This window comes from Chelon labrosus (genome assembly GCF_963514085.1).
Source record: "Chelon labrosus genome assembly, chromosome: 15".
Taxonomy (NCBI): domain Eukaryota; kingdom Metazoa; phylum Chordata; class Actinopteri; order Mugiliformes; family Mugilidae; genus Chelon; species Chelon labrosus.
The window spans coordinates 11,046,595-11,063,250 of record NC_140348.1 but is presented as its reverse complement, the minus strand read 5'-3'; the positions used below and the strand labels follow the sequence as shown (position 1 = coordinate 11,063,250).

The 16,656-nt window shown below is 43.1% G+C and overlaps 2 protein-coding genes across 2 annotated transcripts in view; both read right to left on the bottom strand.

Annotated features, from left to right (window-relative positions):
* Positions 1–8,472, bottom strand: part of fmn2a (formin 2a) — a gene marked incomplete at its 5' end in the record, with an annotated part of 36,076 nt that extends 27,604 nt beyond the window's left edge. Inside the window, 3 exons of the mRNA XM_084561377.1 lie at positions 623–775; positions 3,621–3,784; positions 6,234–8,472. Of these exons, the coding sequence (XP_084417503.1) occupies positions 623–775; positions 3,621–3,784; positions 6,234–8,472 (2,556 nt within the window). The remainder of the gene's footprint in view (positions 1–622; positions 776–3,620; positions 3,785–6,233) is intronic.
* A 3,552-nt stretch (positions 8,473–12,024) lies between these two features.
* On the bottom strand, positions 12,025–15,742 carry chrm3a (cholinergic receptor, muscarinic 3a). Its single transcript, XM_084561866.1, has one exon. The coding sequence runs from the start codon at positions 15,510–15,512 to the stop codon at positions 13,554–13,556; it is 1,959 nt and encodes a 652-aa protein (XP_084417992.1). The 5' UTR covers positions 15,513–15,742; the 3' UTR covers positions 12,025–13,553.
* Positions 15,743–16,656: the final 914 nt, after the last annotated feature.

Below are 16,656 nucleotides of genomic sequence, written 5' to 3'. Positions count from 1 at the left end.
TCAGTAAGGGCTTTCAAATTTTTTTAAACTCTTCCAAGAAAACAGGGAGGTTTTCCGTGACCATTTCACAGTTTCACCAGAACAAGCCTGACCTCTGGTGGACAAAGAACAATTTGCAGTTGAGGCACCCAGGATAATATGTGAGGGATGCGACTCAGATTTGCTACATTCCTCAACATTGTGATTGCCACATAGGTGATGTTATTTCAGATTTCAAATAAAGATCAAATGCTGACAATATATAACATCTGCACTGCATCCTTCAATGCCTGATAATCCTGTGCAGCAGAAATTAATTGCATCGAACTCAACAACGTAACCCACTGGATATTTACTTTATTGTGTGCTGAAAATAACTCTGTTTCCTTATAATGTTTGTGCATTTGATTCATATTCATGAATTCCACTGAAATATTCTAAATTTCCATTTTTAAAAGCTAATCCGCCATTTTTGGTGGTACCAAATGCAGTGAGTACATTCTCAAACCTCAACAAAAAGGCCCAGCAGAAAATACTAAATACTTTTTGTGAAGTTTTGCACTTTGCACCTGTATGTTTTCAAAGCACAAATGATCCACTCTGTGTAGATAATGCAGGTAACTGATGTGAGCATGTAACCAACCTGAAAGTGTGGAGCACCTGGTGTCTTGGCTGATGACTGATGCAAAGGGGATCTTGAGCTCTGCACTCTGCCCGGGGTTCGCCCCCCGTAGAGTTCCCACACGTGGGAAGACACTGGCAGGCCTACAGTTGCCCAGGTGTACAGCTGCTCCTCCTGCACACAGTTTAGAAAACAAGCCAGTGTATACAACAGAGTGTTAATATACAATATCCAAGGTCATTAACTATGAGCTCTAGTACCCTTTCATTTTGGATGCAAACAAATGATGGAATGCATCATGATTAAAGGCTAATAACATGATCCATAACAAAAAATAAGACTTGCAGTGTAGCAGCCAGTCCCTAGTAAACTTTACTGGCCAACAAAAACCCTCTGTACCATCATGAAACATAATTTTTCTACTTCACTTGCTACTAAATGTTCTGGGAGGTATTGTTGGACCTCATTTACTAAGGTGTGTCAGCATTAAGATAAAAACCAGAGTCTAAGAATACACACAAAAATTAGTCCTGCATTCCTTCTCCACCCTCCCTCTTTCTTCAAATGGTCCACTTCACAAAAACCTGGACATTTGATTGCAAAGATACCCTTATAAGCAACCACAGACCTTAACTTAGAAACAAATTTCTTAATGTTCCCATTAAGTATTATTCCACAGTCACAGCTGCAGGTAGTTGTTGTGAGTGCATTTGGAGTCATAGCGTTGTTGAAATACGGTCCCTGGTCAAGGTGAAACTTGCTTATAATCCTTTTTAATATACAAAAAGACACATTTCGCAGACAACCTGCTTTTAACCACCTCGAGCAAATGTATAACCTGAACAGCAGCACACTTGCATTCATTTTACAGTATTTAGTTTAATTACTTAGACAACTCCAGACACAACAACAGACACCAAGCAGAGACTGTGAGGTTCATTCAGAGTCATGAGCACGCTCCTAAAAAGTATAATTAAAAACAGTAATACATAAAATCTTTAATGCGCCTGCTGTCCCTTCAGCAAAGGTAAAGTAATCAACGTTTTTTTTCTTATGTTCTCTGTTTTTCTCTAAATACTTGCGTGTTTTCTTAATTATTTTCCAGGAAACTAGTGAAGCTTTACTCTACACACCACTTTGGCACAGTCTAAAACTAATCACTGAACAGTTAGCTCAAATAAGTTAAAGTATTAATGTTGCATGAATCATGCGTAAGCATAAACATCTTTTCTGTTTCAGAAACATGAGACCTTTTATTGGCCCATCAGGCACAAGCGATATTGATGTGGATCTTTTAGTGTAAAACCCATTAACTGGGCCTGACCCAGAGCTAGAAACACACACACGCACACACATAGGATACAAAGCCAGACTCATGTAAACGCATGCCACTCAATAGCATAAGCAATATTTTGCCAAATGTAAAAGGGATGACAGACTTTGTACATACTCATCCTCCCCAAACTCCATCTTTGAAATGAACGAAGCTGACAGAGTATTTAATTTCAGCGTGTATGCAGAACAAGAAACCGACCCCTCACACATTTGTTCACTCCAGCAAAATACAGCAGTGGAAGTGGATACAGTACCATATTTAGGTAGCAAACGGGAGGACAAAAACAAGATGAAAGACAAGGATGGGATTAAAAGAAAGAGGGGGCGTAGAGAGAGAAGACAGAGTTGATGCAGCAAGTGATTAATTTCTAGACGGAAAGTAACTTTAAAAGGAAAACGGCCTAAAGGTTACGGCATATTTAAGGTTTTTAAGTGAAAAGGTTGCAGAGAAGAAAAGACAGACTGGTGACTTATTTCAAAAGGGAGTGTAGCTGTATGATATAAAGCAGTAACAGTAAGATGTGGATTCTTGATGTCAGCGGCAAAGGTTATTCATGGTGAACTTGAATAATGTAGGACTCTGGGCCAAGCCTCAGACTGAAGTATGCAGAGCAGGGACAATTCTGTCCAACACTGACATGGTGAGCTTTTTGCTGGGGAAGAGCAGCCTGAGCCCAAGGCACGTGGAGCAGTTACATAACATGGTCAGCAGATGGTCTACGCAAGCACAGATGTGTGTGTGTGCGAGAGAGACTGAGTGAGTGTTAGAGGGAATGCTATTAATCCAGCCATGCAAGGAAATGCCTGAGCATGTATGGGAGTCTCAGGCTGTCCTTTTGTAGTCTCTGACACAGTCATGCAACCGTGGACCGCTGGCAGAGTACACATGAAAAGAAACTGCTCTTCATTCGTGCCCTGTTTTGGCTGCACGGTGAGCACGCATGCATTTGAGAGATTTCTGTTAAATAAACCTGCTTTAGAGCTTCCATCACTTGGTGAGTAATCTTGGCTTTTGTCTGTGCAGATGAGTATCTGCAGTGTATGTCCCCGCATGTGCAGCTAGCACATGCATGATGGTGAGTTCAGCCGTCATGAAATGAAGCTGAATAGATGACAGTGGCTGTGGTGAACTGTGCAGAAGAATGTGATGATGCATGTGCGATTACAGCAGGTCTGAGCAAAGCACTACTGGAATTAAAAATTTATGAAATCAACTTTCATATGCTCACCCCTCTGTATTGTACATGCACCACTCCGCTTAAGGCAATAAAACTGAATCTCCCAGAGATGACTCACAGTAACACTGAAATATACATAGAAGCACATGCTGGATTAGTGCATATAAGCTGCTGGCTGCAAATCTTCAAGCATTTTATCTCACAAGATCATTCTATTTTTTTCTGCATGCACTATTCAGACTGGTATAAAAATGTAATGTGGAAAATGTAAATCACTGTACTTCAGTCTGGTAAGCTTCAACACAACTCGAGCGGTCACAAAGTCGTTGTAGCATTTCAGGGTGTGAAATGCTAAAATATATTGTGCAAAAATGAACCTGTCTCAGAATGTCACCAACTCTCTCCTATAATTTGAATGTGTGGTGAACTAAAACCTCAGTAAAATCATTTCGAATGCAAGGCAACTCTTTGTGCATGATGACAGACAGCGAGGGGTAAAGTCTTACATTGAAGACTGCTGAGGCAGTGCTGCCACTACGACGCTCTGCGGAGCTGTCGCTGAAGGGGTGCAGCAGGCCCTGGTCCAGCATTCGGTGACACAATTCTTTCGCCTCCTTTTCAGTAGATCCGTCCCCATGATGCATACAGAGCCTGTCCAACAGAGTGCGACCTGAGAACAGAGGGCAGATTCAGAGCTCCACTTTCTATGCTGGAGAAGGACGTCCAGAGGAATCTCAATCCACACTCTAGACTGTTGTTTTTATGTTCCTTGTTTTTAGATATCATATGGTGAGCCAAAATGTCGACAGCGTGTTTTAGTTTCAGATGTGATAATTAAAAAACACCTACAAGTGCAAACTCTGCTCACACAATTCACATGAGGGTGAGAAGAGAGATGGTGTTAATTGTGCAGTGCCAAGAATTAGCAAATGCTACATGGCATTCAAGTTATCATAGAGAACATCTAATAATATCACTTTTAATTTCAACCCCTTATTTTGGTCTTAAAACAGTGATGGAGGATCTTGATAGTACTGAAGGGGGGTTGTCTCTGCCTTGGTAAGCAGACGCTGGCTCAATGGCCTGAGCAATATAGACATTTGTTATCAGAGGAACACTATCAGGACAGGCAAACTAAGTAACTGAGAGAAAAAAAATGAGAAAGGGGTCACCCAGATGGCTACCCTGTGGTATATTTTGCACAGACAACCTTAAACTTAAACTAAGGAAGGCCCTTCAGAGCTTCAACAATACCCAGAACCTAGGATCGCCATTGTTTGCGCTCTAAAAAAACTCTGGAGAGGTCTAAATTGCGTGTGATGAAGAATTCTGTTTCTTGGTGGACCAACAAGAATCACGTTGACTAGGTGAAAATAGAAGAATATGGAGCCTGAAACAAACAGCTACTGCAGACAGTCCAACCCTGAATCACTGTCCAGTCAGCTGTTAATGCTGTAAGACAAGCTTGATATTTCTTTTTTAAACCATGTGATTCAGGGACAGCACCAAATCAATTAACAGAGTCCCATGACTCATGGTCCTGTGGAGCAGTCTGAAAAACACCAGCAAAGGCTAAAGCTGTGCGTTTCTCATGCGAGACAGTCTCCAAGACACAAGCTTTGGACCTCACTCAAATCAAGACCTTAATGACTTCAGGCTAAATATTTCTCTTCAGACGTGGTGCTCGTGTAAGGGAAAGGGTAGTCACTTGTTTGACAGCGAAATCAGCTTTTTTTTAATACTTTGCCTTTGTGTTTTCTTCTCCCCCCGGCCAGATGTGACCTGGAAAACTCAGTGAGTTGATCGGTGTCAGATGCGGAGCTAAACTAGTGAGCCTTTGTGAATGAAAAACAAATGCATCCCACAATTATGTAATGTCAGATTGCTCAAATGTTAATTTCAATGTGGATTCAAGATATAATATATCTTAATTATTTGGCCGCAGTAAATTCAACTGATGAATGGGAACAGATCTCCTAACATGACTTATTTTTGTCATCCACATAAACTGTCAGTTGAGTTTAGCATCTACAAGTGTGCACTATGAGTGTGTTGTTTGTGGGCCAGTGGAAATGGAGGATGACATCGCCACGGGGGTGTGGCAGCATTGTCCTTCGGTAGTCTGATTTATGAGCACAGGCCCAGACAGCAGAAATCCAGCTGAGCTCTTGAAAGGCTCCACAACAGAAAGGCGTACAGAGTGGCATTGTTTCATTTGAAGGAGGCATTTGTCCCGAAGACACCCCTCAATAAAGAAGCCCCACTGTTTTATTGAGGGTTTCATGAGCTGTTGCACTTTAAAATCAGAACTACAGTATCCCTGCTTAACGCGCAATTTATTAGTCACTGGATTTACTAGGCAATTACAGTAATGACTTTACCATTGCATAATTATTTAATCTCACATGACAATGAGGCCAGAGATAAACAAGTTGGAGTCACATGAAGCCCACTGGGGCATCCAAGCAACAGTGGGGATCAATAATAAACTACTAAAATATTTTAATGGAAGTGTTCAAAAAAATGCTTGATCCAGAAAGTGTTGCTTCCTTTAGAGCAGAGGAGTCTGGTGATATTCTATATTTTTTTATGCAATTTCAACAAGCCCCATGAAGAGACCAAAGCCATGTAAAAATGTAAATGCCATGCAAGCATTTAAAAATACAGATAAATAACGTAAATGTTTTGTGCCACGGGCCTACACTGTAAAAAAACATGAATCACACTGGGTGATGAATTCCTTCCTTACCGCAGACATGGGCGCTGTTGTTTATTTACTGAAGCTGAAAATAGTCGCCAACAAGCGCTGAGCTCTGTTTACATCACGTTCAGTAACACCACAGAAGGCTGCAGTGGCCAGCTGTTTTTGATATGAATGTTTTTATTGAGACTATGTATTTGATCGTAGGAGCTGCACTAACAAATTGCCTCTAAATTGTGTTACACAAGCAGGTTTTTCACGGAACATAACCGTCCAAAATCGATCCAGCGATGGCCAAGATGTGTTTTTGTTTCTACTGGTTTTTGTGGTTGTTAAGTGTGAGTCAAAATTGTGCCTGTGTTTTATAGTAGACCATCTGTCTTGATTGTAGAGTTCAGCTGTTTCATATGTGACTCACCAGAGAAGACATCCAGGTAGGGTACCGTTGTGGAGGCCTGCCGTCCATAATGTGCTCTCCTGGAGCCCAGTGTCCAGTAATTCCCAGCTGTGCACCTCTTCTCTGTGGTCTCCTGCTCTGGGAATGTGGTCCCTCCAACTTGCTCTCCTCTTATCTCGTCCAACTCTGTGGACCAGTCTCCTGACACATTGAAGGGGCTTGCAATGGAGCTGGACCTCTGCTTACGTCTCCGAAGACCCTGGGCCTCGCCAGATTCCAATGGAGCACTGCTGGCATCTGTTTTTCGAGGCACATTGGGGCTTGTAAGGGGGGAGCCAACTGGAGAGGTGAGCTGCCTGGTGGTAGTCTTAACGTAGGAAGGGTTCACTGGAGGGTAGAGTTTGACAGTGGACGGGGAGTTTGAAGATGTCCGTCTTGACTGAGAAACAGGGAGGCCGTCTGTTGTCAGCTGGCTAATGGACATACTACTCTTCCTCCTTTTCAGGGACAGAAAGTCACGCCTCCCAGTTTCCTCTTCCTCCCTATCAACAGACAGGTCCATGCTGCTTGCACTCTTATGAGTCCCCACTGGCCCCGTCCCTGCCATTGTGGGATCTAACTGGACACATGGTATACATGTGTTTTTGCTCTGTGCAGAAAGATCACCGAGACTCTGTAGTGAATGCAGACCTGGGCTCTCCAGGTCATCCTGTGGCTCCTCAGCACTCTCATATGAGGTGGTGGTGGTGGCTGTAGTGTCTGGGAAACTGTAAGTACTGTTAGTCTTTGGAAAAAGGCTGCCACTGCTTCTCTCTGTATCTGGAGCTGAAGATGGTGGACCACCCTCACTCAGGGACCCTGGACCAGATGAATCTCTTGATATGGACACGTCACTGCTTCCGTTCTCTATTTTCTTATACTGCTCATTCAATCCTTGAGCTACACTATCACTACCAACAGGTGGAGAGAGAACTTCCTCATCTATATGGAGAGTAATCACCTTCTCTGGGACTCTCCTCCCCTCAGAGGTTGAAGCTTCAGATAATTGGCTGGTCACCATTTCCAGCACCCTGTCAGTAGACAAGCATTGGTTTCGTATGGCCTGCTGGATGTCAGAGAGCAGGTCTTCATTTTCATCTGCCGCCGAGTGAAAACTGTAAATGTCAGCATCTGACCCCGAGCTTGCCTTCCGGCCTGTCTCATCCACCGCAGATTGGAGACTGTCTGCGGTCAAGCGGCTTAGATCTCCCTCGACATCTGATAGCATGCCCATCTCATCAGCTGATACGCTTAAACCAGGAGCCTCTGCACCAGGCTTGAGCCCATCTTTGCCAAAGTGCGCTGACCTCCCATCTTCCAACATGTCATCCTTGGACAGCCCTTTCACCTTAGATAAACTCTTCCTGATCTTCATGCCGGAAAACACAGAACCCTTCGACTCCGACTTGGGCTTCTTCTTACTGGTCTGTTCTCCTCCTCCCTTGTTTATCTTATTATTGGACTTTTTGGATTTTTTGTCCACATCTCTCTCATCAGCCTCACCATCGCCGGAGACATCCCCTGCTGCTCCAACACTTCCTGCTCCTTTCTTCTGCTTTGCCTCCTGGTTCCCCATGTTCCTGAGCAGGCGAACACCCTTGGCTAACAGACCCTGCTGCTGAGGTCGAGACTGAGCATGCTGGGCTTCCTCCTGGGCTGCTTCTAATGTTGGTCTTCTGCTGGTCTGAGCCCTTTCAGAGCTAGCTAATCCCTGCTGTCTGCCCACCACAGTTAACAGCAGCTGTGAGGATGATGCTGCCTCCCCCAGCACTGCTGATGCTGATGATGAAAGTGGGAGGAGACTGGCACTGACAGCCGCGGGCTCACCACCACTTACTCCTCGCTCTTCCCCCCTCCCCTGCACAGCCTCTCTCTCGCTCTGATCCTTTCTCTCTTTTTGCCCCTCCTCTCTCTCCCCCTCCGCTCCTGCACGCTCAGCTGTCTTGCATAACGGGCTGCTGGTTGAGCGAGCAAGGCGATGATGCTCTGGAGCTTGCTGCCCTGATCCATTTTGAACTAAAAGGGGAGGAAATTGCTTGGGATCATGCTGCTGATGCTCCAAAATGCACTGTTGTTGCTGGTGCTGTTGATAGAGAAGCGAGTGCTGTTGTTTACGGAGGATGTTGGTAACGCTGCTCTTCCTCCTGCCTTTGAAAGTGGTAGTGAAGAAACTCTCTTTCAGGAAGGGGACTTGGGTCTCGACTGTCTTAATAGTCTGCATTGTGACCACCGTGGCTTCATCCAGAGGGGAGCCGATCTACACAGGCGAGAACAACAAGTTTAAATCACACTGATCCACTTTAATTTCCAGTTTGGCTGCACAATAGCAGAGTGAAATAATATTCGGTTTTGAGTTGAGTCGAGAGGTCAAATTTGAAGCGGATGCAAGCTGACATCTTATTATGCCTCCGCGTACATTTTTGTACACGGTGGCCTCAAACTGTTTCTTCTTGTTTTCATTGTTCCTTGAAATTCTTGAAAAAACAGTCCTGTCTAGACTATCTCATCATTTTGTACCTACTTGTGTAGATCTTATTATCAGATTGTACCAAATCAAGCTTCTGTCAAAATGTAAATGTCTCTTTCCAGATAGACACGGAATATTATGGCAAAACATTTAGTTTAAAACCATCATGCTAACAGTCGACATTTAAATATCTATGTCTATGTGTGCACAGTTGTATCAAGACGTGACTGATGACTGACTCAGTTTTATGGGTGTGGTACTGCCAAAGTTGGACCATATAACACTAATTTTCAGAACATGTTAGTCAGTCATCATACACGATCACTTTCACTTTGTAATGACAGAAAGCAAACAACATTCAAACAGTTTTGTCAAGTTTAACAACTTGAAAGTGAAAAACAGCACAAAAGCATCCTGGTTAGATCATTTTTTAAACATATTATTAAAGATGCTGTACTTGCCTGACTGGTGTCTTCTCCTCAGTGGTTTAGGACTGACTGAAGGACACAACACAAACGGGTGTTTGTCTTTGCCTATGAGCCGCTCCTTAGCCATGGGTCACATGAAGTCGGTATTTTCCTCATCACATGTCTAGCTTCTGCGGCCATCTCCCATTAGCGCTGTCTGAGACTCCCCTCACTAACTTCATCAGGCCTCATCATGGGAACACATAGTGCAGCAGTCAAAGGAAACTGCTGTGTTTATTCAGATTCTGGGTGAAACCAGGCACTCTTTGACAATGTTGTTGTGGTGTCAGTGATGCAGGGGCCACAGCTAACAGAGGATTACAGGAAAACCTACACACATGGTGCCATGTTGTTCCACACGTCCTGCTTTTGGTTTGGTGCTTCCTAGTGCCACTTATCCTCCAATGAGCCAATAGGCGTGTTCGACTTCATGCAGATCTGTGCAGATCTGACTTGATGTGATGCATGCTGGGTTGTTCACCTCGAATATGATTGGTTAAAATGAACTTGTTCAACCCAGCATGCATCACGTCAAGTCAGATCTGCACAGATCTGCTGTGTCATGTGATCTGTGACATGTCAGTGACATCAGTCTTAGCTGAAAAATGTTTCTTGAGTATATTATAAGGTTATTCAATTACACAGTGTTAAATTGAAAGGGAAACTATTAAAACCTACTAGATTACAACGAAATTGAAAAAATTGAGAATAATATTTTTTTCTCTTGCTGGTAGAGCAGTGAGACTATCACCATGCCAGCCAGCATTTATCTGTACCCCTCCAAAAGAAAAGATAATGCACGTCCCCCAAGAATGCCATGTAAGTGTCTGAAAGGATGTATCAATCCCAAAATGTTGACCTCAATCTCAAATGATGTTTTACCTCTTTTACGTTGACAGGTTGGAATAAAAAACAAATATTCATTCAATCTGTTCCAAATTATAGGTGATTTCACAATTTTCCAAAGTCACAAAAATTTAGCATGGAAGGATAGAAGAGAATCACTGTTGGTTTGGTGTTGAGCGACGGCTTCATTAATACACATGAGTATAAATGAAATTTAACATATTATACAATACCCTCAAGACAAGTTAAAATGACAGGAAATTAATTCACCAGCATTATAATGACCCACTGTATTGCTAATATAATAAGGTCATACTTATTAAGGAGCCTGGTGGTGGTCTCAAAACAAATGAAAAGCCACCGCAGAGTCTGTCTTGAGCTGTAGGCTAAGAGCAAATGTGTTTGACATCATTTGGATCTGTGTAAAGAAACCAAAACGCTGAGATTCTAGCATGTAGCATGTAATTATATATTAAAATATTTCTCTCCTGACTGCTGGGATAGGCTCCAGCAGACCCTGTGACCCTTAACAGCAACAAGTGGTTACAGAAGATGAATGAATGAATGAATGAATATTTCTCTCCCAAAAGGCCTATACTGTATATAGGAAGTATACATGTACAACACAAGTAAGCTTATTCACAGATATCCATTACCCAGATGAATGTGGTTTTATTCATTCATTCATCCATCTTCTGTAACCGCTTGTTCCTGTGAAGGGTCGCGGGGGGGCTGGAGCCTATCCCAGCTGTCATCGGGCAAGAGGCAGGGTACACCCTGGACAAGTCGCCAGTCTATCGCAGGGCCAACATAGAGAGACAGACAGACCATTCACACTCACACTCACACCTACGGTCAATTTAGAATCACCAATGAACCTAATGAGCATGTCTTTGGACAGGGGGAGGAAGCCGGAGTACCCGGAGAGAACCCACGCAGACACAGGGAGAACATGCAAACTTCAAACGTGGTTTTAATGCGTCTTATTTCCCTATGTTGACATCGTTGTCATGGCGATGTTAACTGCTGCAGAGAGTGCTGCTGCAGAGTTTAAGCCACTGATTGCAGCAAACAGTGGTATTTCTACCATTCCTCTCAAATGCATTTTGACTATCTTCACTGTTTTGCACTTGAATACGTCATATGTAGCTTAAAACTTATAAGCGGGCTGAATAAGTGTTATTATTGAGCGTTGATCATTTTTGGACCCCTGACCTCGAAATAAAATCAGATTAGGACCTTTGAGTTAGGGGTGAGGTTTGCGGCATCATTTGTCGACACAACAAAAATAAAACAACTTGCACTTTTTACTGGAAAGGCACCATTCTCCAACTTTTACATCTTGATACAGTGAAAACAGTATCAATTTACACCCGACTACAGCTGATATAGAACAAAACTAGCACTGCGCTTTTTTAGCACTGATAGGAGAATGCTAACATTACATAATGTACAAAACTTCACATCACAGAAAAAAAAAAATGGTTGAAACACATAAGACACAATCATGACACAAAACCCCCCGGATCATTTCTGTCAAAAAGTTTTATTTATTGACTTAAAATATGAGTATGATTGGCATACTTAAAACTTAACAAATTGTCTGCATTCACCATGTTGGTCGGTTACATTCCCAATATTTACGTACAAAAAGAAATCATGTTTTGATGAAGAACGTGTCATGACACAGGAGCACACTGTTTTAAAAGCAGACAAAATATCCACTGATGCCAGCCATATTTTTAACATCTCTTTTGCATGTAGGACTTGTAGTCAAGGTTATACCATTACATAGGACCACTGCATCCAACAGAATCCAATCCACTTATTCTTTAGTGCTGGTTCTTTATGCCAGTCGAACAGGTTTCATTATTGAACAATCTGTGTGCATCAATGTGGCGTGGCAAAAAAACCCCCATCTACTTAAGATAAGAATAACATTATGTGCACTACAAATAAACTTAAAATCAATTCTTTACCTTAACTTGACTGTTGGTGATTGGTGTGTGGTGTCGACCCCACTCTCTGTATAGAAAAACCTGACAATGCTGCAAACCAAGACAGCTGTCAGGTCTATGTACAAATCATTTGCCGTATGTCTCGGTAATAGTTTGAAAGAAGAAATACTTCATCCAGAAATAATAGGAAAAAGGAGAAAAATCACATCATGACACAAAGTTCAAATATGGTACCATCAATGATTGTGGCCACTTTCTTTACATGCCAGATACTTATTTATTTATTCGACGTTTCATGAAGCCAATTCATGAAATCAAAAGGGTTTAAAGTAAAAATAATTTATGCACAATTATGGTTGAAAAAATACGTTTTTTTCCTCAAATTGTTGAATGGGATTGCAATGTAGAAGATGCATGATATTACAGTCTACACCACTAGAGGTCACCATTGCTCTACTACATCAAAGAAGGTCGGCCTTTTTTACAAAGATTTGCTCAGATGTGGAATTTTGTAGAAATTTAAGAGAAAGTGTAAAATCAAAGCACACTTCTTTATAAATTATCATTTTTGTGTGAGCACTCAATCATTGTGTATCAAGTCAGAAATATCCAAAAGTACACAAACAGAATATCATCATTGTATAATCATTACTTTTGACAGAAAACCGCAGTACATAAAACACAACCAATGTACTTATTGTCTCCACCATAGAAACCACGACAATCACATTGAACACGACAGCAGTTCATCGACTGTGGTGCCACACGAAATATTCACAACTCAGTTCATTAAAAGAATATTTTCAGACTGGCTCAAGATCTCTGGTATATCTAGAAAACCAAAGATGGATATCACAAAAATAACAGATCTCTGTTGACTGAAAGAAAGGACACAATTCTTTTTATATTCCATTAGACACAGAAAAAAGCTATATCCAAGTAGAAAGGCAATATACATAAGTTCTGATAAAAACACATGCCAGTCATGAAGATGGCAAATCAGTAAAATGTAGAAGCCAGTGAACACAAAATAGTTTTTATCTCGGCTTTCAGTGACATATTACAGATACATAGTTTTGTTTAAAATGCAAAACCACTCTGCACGTTACAGATCTAGCTACCCACAGAGAGAAATGATAAGAAATGTGAAACCCCAACTCCGTGACAGACATCCTTTCCACTTGTATCAATTGCACTTCAAAAGTTCTCCTGCAATGCATTTTAAAGCCCTTTTCTGTTATTTTTCTTCTCAGTTCTTTTTCTTTCAGCTGTACTAGCGTGAAATGGTAAAGAGTTCTTTAAGAACAGAGGCAAAGCTTTCAACTCTGGACCTCACCATTTGCAAACCTCCACACACATATACAGCTTGCGAAATGGATGCACCGACACAAACACATACCGCAAGACCACCACATAGGATTGCTGCATTTGACATAACAGCAGAGAAAAACATTAAGGATCTCTAGGCAAAGAAACTCCACGGACGCCATGGATGCTTCTTTCTTTTCCTTGTCCTATGTTAAATCTTTTGATTCTGTTATCAACCATTCAAATGTTTAGTCCTTTACGTAGACTCCCTGGGGATCCTCCTGTGGAAGACTACGGACTGCCTCTGCTGGAACTGCTGCTTTCTCCTTTTTTTCTGGTCCCAGTGACACAACAATATCATCTTAAAGGTTGTACGGAAAGTCTTGTTACAAAGGGCGTAGCACATAGGGTTGACTGTGCTGTTGACATAGCACAGCCAGTACCCAACTGCCCACAGGGTCGCTGGGATGCAACCTTTACAGAAAGCATTGATCAGCACCATGATGTTGTATGGTGTCCATGTGATGATGAAAGCAAACAGGATGGCGCTGAGAGTTTGAGCAGCTTTCTTCTCCTTCACTAAGGACATGCGCTTCCTCTTGGTGATCTGAGTCCGAGCTCGGGAAGCAAAACGCTTCGCCATAGCCGCTTCTTTGAAGGACATTGGCACTGAGGGGGACTTGGTGGTTGTGCTGGTGGTGGTACTGTCTGGGGCAGCGGTAGTGGTCGTTGGGGTGCCGTCCAGGGACCCTTGGTTAGCAGCACCCTGGATGTTAGACATTGACTGAATCTTGCGAGAGCAGAAGTGTTGGTGATAACTATTCTCTGAACTGTTTGTTCCCTCGGGAGAAATGCCTGCAGTGGCGTTGGTGGTGACTGTTGAAACACTGTCTCGGCTATATTCTGCTCCCCTCAGGGGATCCTCCTCTGAGGCTGCGTCCAGATCTTCACATGAGGTGAGCTGGGAGTTGACAGCTGCCTTAATGCCAGGCAGGCTAAGAACAATCGAGAAAATAGCGTGACTCTGGGAAATCATCTCTCCTCCCACACAGTCCTCATCCTCTGAAGACCCAGAGTGGTCCAGAGAGACAGCAGCATCGTTGTTGTTCCAGCTGTCACTGCTGCTCTGGTCAGGATCACCGTCTCCCTGCCGGGTACTACCGGGTCTCCAAGAACGCACCCCAGGCCAGCAGTGGAATCGGCCCACCAGCTCTCCACATGTGCTCTTTCTCTTTGACAGCCTTGTCAACTCGTAGCTACTGCAGCTTTTAGCACTTCCTGTCTGATGGACAAAACGGCCTCGCTCACCTCCACTATTCCCACCTCGTCCTCCTGTCCCACCACGGCCACCTGAACCCTGCAGCCCAGCTAGCTCTTTTGAACGGTTCTGTGTCTCCTTGTAAATGCGCCAGTAGAGAATACTCATTATTGTCACAGGCAGGTAGAAAGCTGCCATGGCTGTGCAGAAGGTTATAGTGGGCTCCGAGAGGAACTGAATGTAGCATTCATTCGAGGGCACTGTCCTTTGACCCTCAAAATACTGCCATAGCAGGATGGCCGGGGCCCACAGAACAAAAGAAACAAACCAGGCTAAGCCAATCATGATCCCGGCACGCTTTGTGGTCCGTTTGGCCCGGTAGGTCAAAGGCCTGGTGATAGAAAAGTACCGGTCAAAGCTGATGACCAGTAGGTTCATAACTGATGCATTGCTTGCCACATAGTCTATAGCCAGCCACAGGTCGCATGCCCAGTTTCCCATTGCCCAGTAGCCCATCACAAGATAAGCCGTGTAGAGGTTCATTGAGATGACCCCTATAATGAGGTCAGCCACAGCCAAGCTCAACAGGAAGTAGTTATTGACCGTCTTCAGCTGGCGATTGACCTTGAAGGATACCACTACCAGGATGTTGCCGATAACGGTGACCAGTGACAACATGCCTGTCAGAAAGACAATAAGGACAACCTGCCACACAGGGTGGCCACCCAAGGGATCAAGGGCGGTCGTTCCATTCGTATTTTGCAACTCTGAGGTGAGGTTTAAGAGTTTGCTGGTGGAAGAGGAATTATCATCCAGAGCATTTACATGGAAACTTAACCAGGTGTTTCCTCCAGTCCCTCCTTGATGGAGAGCATTGGACTGTGAGTAGGCTCCGGCCACTGGTGGTGAGGTGTTGGCAGTCAGGAAGAGACCAGGGTCTGTGCTGTTGGAGCTCATTGTTGTGTTCTGGCATATTCTAAAAGAGAGAGATAGAAAGAGGAGGTGGGAAGGGACAGAGAGAGAGAGAGAGGGGAGGGGAGAGGGACATGACACATAAGGGGAAAAGGAAAATGACACAGAGAGTGAAATTGAGAATTAAATGGAGCAAGGATACATGAGCAGTTGTCATTCTGATTTATGTCCAGTAGGTGAGGCTAGAAACCTACTCTACTGAGCTAGGCGTCTAAATAGGAAAAGACATCTGTCAAACCAGAGGTCTGATTTGTTTTCACGGCAAAACAATCACTTGTAATTCATTTGTGGATGATCTGTGTGCACACTGTAAATGCATTGCACGCCATATATTAAATTACAACTTGACATCTGAATCAACAAGGCTAGACAGCCAATACTTTTAGTGCGAAAGAGAGATTGCAATCAACATCCGTTTCTTATGACACCCGGCAAATTGCGGAGACGTTTCACTTACACACAGGTAATGTGTGTCATCGTCGTGGAGTCTGTAAAGCCATCTGTGTTGAAGCCGCACCTTATAAAATATTAGGCTTTGGGACAGGAGCGTTTTTCTGCTGTCACGTCACATGTAGAGTTTTTACACCGGGGGTCCTCTGAAAATGTATCGTAGACTGAAACAGTTTTCTAGCAGAAACTCTGTTGATTGATTTTTCTAAAATGCATCTTGCAGAAAGCAGATGGAGTGAATCATGGGGGGGTGGGGGGGGGGGCATTGTTTATTGTGTTTTAGGTGTCAGTTAATAATACACACATGCTGTGATTGTTTATTAGTCACCATAATCGGTTCAGTGTTACATAAACCCCCTAAGAAAGAGAAAGCAGACAGGTAAAGCTGAGCAGAGAGCTAATGACTGAACAAAGAGAAAGTGGCACTGAAAAAGCTGAAAGCTGTGTGATCCCAAAGACTATGAGTGCTGCTTTTGATTTGATTCAAGTCCACTGCACGAAGCAAACGGACGCGATAACTAGATAATTACAAAATAATATGACAAACGGCCATTTTGTAAAGCTGCATGTTCATTCAATTAAATTCTAATGTATGCATGTATATACATGTTTGTGTGCTGAAAATAAAAATAGTTGAACGTAGAGAAGAAGGTAGAAAGTTTTCCCCATGGTGTGACGG